A 5,000-nucleotide genomic window follows, 5' to 3' on the forward strand; every position below is an offset into this window, starting at 1 on the left:
GAACCCCTGACAACTTATCCCTCCTAAGGGAAGCTGTCACGGATGCCAAGGAAACTGCCAACAGAGTCAGGCAGGAAAAGTGGCTGGAATGGTGTGAGTCCTTCGACCACCAAACCACCCTTTCAGAGCTGTGGCAACGGGTCAAGCGAGCTACCAGCCGCTCAGCCCCGAGGTGCACCTATCACGACCCCCAAGCAGAGGCTAACAGACTGGCGCACGAGTTCTCTGCGAGAACGAGCAGCAACAGTCTGCCAGCCGAGCTGAGGGCAAGACAAGAGCGTCTACAGCCAGACAGACACGCTCAGATCAGAGAAAGGGCAGCCGAACCCGATAACTCAGACGTTATCTTTTCTCTGAGGGAACTAAGGAAAGCCTATAAAACCAGTTCCAACACAGCCCCGGGCTCTGATGGGTTCTCGTACCCTATTATCTCGCACCTAGGACTAGCAGGTGAGCGTGCACTCTTGCAACTCATCAACAAGTCCTGGGAAACTTCCACTCTACCCCAGAGTTGGAAGAGGGCTACCATAGTTCCCGACCCAAAACCAAAGGAGCCGGGGAAGTACCGCCCCATCTCTCTGCTCAGCTGCCTGGCCAAGACGGCTGAGAAGATGGTACTAAATCGGCTTCAATGGAAAACGGGACCCCCGCACGAACACCTCCACGGGTTCACAAGGGGCATGGGCACAGCACACAGCATAGCCACGCTCTTAAGCACAATCAGCAAGGGCCCAGCTGTGGTGGTATTCCTTGACCTGGAGAAGGCTTTTGAACTGGCAAGTCCGCTTGCCATTCAGGAAAGCCTGATCCAGAAGGGAATCAGAGGAAAGCTCTTGGCTTGGATAGGTGACTACTTCAGGAACAGGACTGCCAATGTCAAATTCCAGGGTCACCTATCGCAGCACATGCCGCTTGAAAATGGAACGCCACAGGGTGGGGTTCTCAGTCCAGCCCTATTCAACACTTTAATGTCCTGCATCCTCAACATAAACCTCCCAGTGGGGTGCCAGATCATCTCGTATGCAGACGATCTCGCTATCACCTCCACTGGACCACGCAGCCAGAATAAAGCCCAGCGTTGTCTGGACCTCGTGTCAGAGGAGTGTTGTAGGACAGGACTAAAGATCTCTGCAGCCAAATCCAAAGCCATGGCTCTGAGACAGAGAGTTCGAGGCACAAGACTGAAAATCCAGGGAGTGGAATTAGAATGGGTCAAGGACTACCTATACCTTGGGGTAAGGATAGACCGGACCCTCTCCTTCCATAAGGAGGTCCAGTACCTGGTTGACCGAACCAAAGCAAGACTGTCCGCCATGAGAGCAATGACTGGGAGACGCATAGGGGCCAGACACAAAGTACTAAGATCATTCTATGTACATGCTGTCCGGCCCATTGTGGACTATGCCTCAGTCGCTCTAATTGCTGCAAAGAAAAAGCACACAGACAAATTAGAAACAGTCCAAAATGAAGCTGCCAGGATCATTCTGGGTGCCCCGAGGTGGACGAAGGTCCTCAACCTCCTGATGGAGGTTAACCTTCTCCCCCTGGACTCACGAATCGATCTAACGGCAACACAATTCCTGTCAAAGGTCATCCAGGCTCCCAGGAACACAAGCCTAAGACAAAAATTAGTCAGATGCCTCGAACAAGACAACGAGCTCGTTGCAAACAACTCCTGGCTGTCTCATACCCCCCAATTGACGCCCCTGCCGATGGGTGAAAGACGTTCCTGAACGCGCGCGTGCCGCACACTTTTCTCGATAGCGAATCGCTTTGGCGTGTGTGTGCGGTCGTCTGTCTGTTCGTTGGTCTTGCTACAGTTATTTTGGGCGGGAAAAAGTCTGTATCATAACCGAGTCGAATTTCGAATTTTAAAAAGGAAGCTCCTCCGTTATGATGGTTAAGCTTCTTAGATAAATAGTGGCAGCAAACTACGGTGATACGGAATAAGCACAAACAATACCAGGTACCCATGTAGAAGAATGAGATAACAGAACATCTGTATGATTAAGACAGAATCATTGGCTATTTATCTGATCGCTTGACATTACTCTTATCCAATAGGACGTATGGATGATACTCGTGCGCCTCCCTTGTCATGGGAACGTGTGCTAAAAAGAAATAATAAGCTAAAAGGGTTTTACAACTCCAATATTATCCTGAAATTATCCTACCTTCGTGAACGCATCAGCCATGCGCTTTGAAGATCTTAATATCATAATCACGTCCATTAAAGACCCTGTTTCGTGCTCATTTCCGTATTGCGCAAACTATGGGCCGTCTCTACGGGAAAACCATTTCCAGGGTGATATTACCATGCGAACCTAACCTTTGAAGTGTTAAACTCAATTTCCTCTCCCTTACTTGCTTCCTCTCCCTTTTCTCTCTTTTTTTCCCCTTTTTTTTCGTTTTTCTTCTTTTTTCTCTTTCCTTTCAATCGACCCCCCCCCCCCCTCCCTGGAGCGAGCGAGGAAAGTTTTTATTATATCAGTCAGTCAAATTTTACGTGGAAACAGAAGGGGTGTACTTATAACAGAAATCCCCTGGCTTCGAGTAAACTGACAAAACCAAGAGAAATCCTTTTTTTGAAAATGAGAACATGATGACTTACGTGACGGATTTAGGAATATGAAATTAGAAAAAGAAAAGAGAAAATCAAAAGAAAACGAAAAGGTCTTGCTCTCTGGCACACCAGACTTCAACCGGGAAAATCTTTCTGGTGTCTTTCCGGGCCATCTGACTGACGTGGCTTCGAGTGGAAACCTCTGGCTTTTCCAGCTTTGTTGACCAGATAATGGCAGTGTTATGGCTCCTCTTCGCCTTTCTGTCTTTTTGTAGATACATACAGTCCTTCGTGTTTGTGTGTGTGTGTATATATATGTATATATATATATATATGTATATATATATATATATATATATATATATATTTATATATATATAAGTTAACCACCGTATGTCTTTCTGTAATATCTATTAATATATGTTATTATTATTATTATTATTATCATTATTACTATCATTATTATCATTATCATCATTATTATCCTTATCATTATTATTACCATTATTATTATTATAATTATCTTTATTGTTATTATTATTATTATTGTTGTTGTTATCATTATCATTATTACCATTATCATTATTCTAAGAACGATTATTGTCCTTATTACTGCTATCATTATTGAGAAACTTACTCATGCTATTTTCACAGATTTAAAGCAACATTTCTTGTCACATTTTACGTCCTTTTCTCATTTCTCAATTTTCCTTTTCATTTTGGCAATTTCAGTTCTTTGCTTATTTATTTGTATGTCTTCCTTGTCTTCATTATCATTTGTAGTTAAGTTTATTTTTTTTTTTCATTTCTACGTTTATCTATTCATTGCACTTTTCTTTTCGTCAGCTGTAACTCTCTCTTTGGGGAAGGTTATATCAAAACTTCCTTCTTTTCCTTTATATGTTTATTTAAAGACGCTGCTTTCATACCAAGATGTAATATGGATGCGTGGGTTGATAAGTTGGCATGTGTGTTTGTGTGTATGTGTGTGTGTGTGTGTGTGTGTGTGTGTGTGTGTGTGTGTGTGTGTGTGTGTGTGTGTGTGTGTGTGTGTGTGTGTGTGTGTGTGTGTGTGACTTTGTATGCATCTATGTAGATATCCACCACACGTGCCTACATCTTACGTGCACTCGTACTTGTTGCTCTGCTTCTATCACCCCGTCTCCTCTCCGTCGCTGCGGATCCTTCACGACGGCAGCACGGGGCCTCCAAGCTGGGTAATAAATGTTACTTTCAACACCTTTGCTCAGACTTGTTATTCCTCCTTCCTCAAACCGCGAGCATTAAATAGATGGAACTTCTTCTACAGTCACAGATATTTTAAAAAAAGGATGGTCGTAAACGTATGGAGTTCCTTTTGCAACTGCAGATAGATCGAGAGAGGATTGGTAGTCTTGACAACTGGCAATTAACCCTTTTCTTTGAGCTAAACTGATGTAGCTTGCCCTGCCAGACGCCCCTAGGAACTCACCGTGAAAGCGTAGGACCTGACGACCAGGATGAAGTAGATCTGCACCAGCGCCGCCACCAGCAGGATCACGGCGCCCAGGACGGTGGGCGTGAGGACGAGGATCACGATGCCCACGATGATGGTGATGCAAACCATGACGGCCGTGCCCCATACCCACGCCAGGACGAGCTCCCTCCTCTCCTGCCAAGGGAATTGCCTGTCACTGGACGTGGACGCAGAATTATTCTTACGCGACTTCACCAAAGGAATTTCCATGCAAATGAGTCAGAGGCGAATCCTTACCGTGCGAATGCCGTGGATGAGGATGGCCGCCAGGAGGAGGTTGACCACGTCGATGAAGAAGTCGACCCAGCCCTCGCTCTCTCCTGGGGGGGGGGGGGGGGGGTCACGTTACTTTTGCCGTCATAATCTTCTAATTCTATATTTGGCATTTAGCAGTTACTCGGTCTCTGTGTCTTTCTTTGTCAGTGTGCTTGCGTGCTTGTATGTGTGTGTGTGTGTGTGTGTGTGTGTGTGTGTGTGTGTGTGTGTGTGTGTGTGTGTGTGTGTGTAAAGACAGACAGACAGATAGATAGATAGATAGATAGATAGATAGATAGATAGATAGACAGATAGATAGGACAGATATCCTTATCCGTCTCTCTCCAGCACTTACCGTATGAACCCACGTAGGCGCCATAAGCTGCACCGACAGTAGACAGTACCTGAAACAAAATACGTTACCAATATCAAGACATGAATTTTACTTATATAAAAGAATAATAAATAAAACACTTAAAAAAATGAGAAATCAAAAATAATAGAATAATATAAATACAAAAGAATTAAAATATTCTCTGAGAAATCCTCTTCCACAGTCGCAAGCCCACGACACAAACGAGGCCGTTCCTCCTGGACCGACGTACCAGACTGACGATGGCGATGGCGAGGGCGCCCGTCCGCAGGGAGCACCCGCAGCAGCAGCTC

The 5,000-nt window shown here is 45.2% G+C and overlaps 1 protein-coding gene across 1 annotated transcript in view; it reads right to left on the reverse strand.

Annotated features, from left to right (window-relative positions):
- Nucleotides 1-3,485: 3,485 nt before the first annotated feature.
- LOC125041104 overlaps nucleotides 3,486-5,000 on the reverse strand; it is a 2,060-nt gene continuing 545 nt past the window's right edge. Inside the window, exons 2-6 of the mRNA XM_047635863.1 lie at nucleotides 4,940-5,000; nucleotides 4,690-4,738; nucleotides 4,317-4,399; nucleotides 4,035-4,214; nucleotides 3,486-3,776 (exon numbers count right to left, since the gene is read on the reverse strand). The exon at nucleotides 4,940-5,000 is cut by the window's right edge and continues 24 nt beyond it. Coding sequence (XP_047491819.1) covers nucleotides 3,750-3,776; nucleotides 4,035-4,214; nucleotides 4,317-4,399; nucleotides 4,690-4,738; nucleotides 4,940-5,000 — 400 coding nt within the window. The 3' untranslated portion in view covers nucleotides 3,486-3,749. The remainder of the gene's footprint in view (nucleotides 3,777-4,034; nucleotides 4,215-4,316; nucleotides 4,400-4,689; nucleotides 4,739-4,939) is intronic.

This window comes from Penaeus chinensis, chromosome 30, assembly GCF_019202785.1.
Source record: "Penaeus chinensis breed Huanghai No. 1 chromosome 30, ASM1920278v2, whole genome shotgun sequence".
Taxonomy (NCBI): Eukaryota; Metazoa; Arthropoda; class Malacostraca; order Decapoda; family Penaeidae; genus Penaeus; species Penaeus chinensis.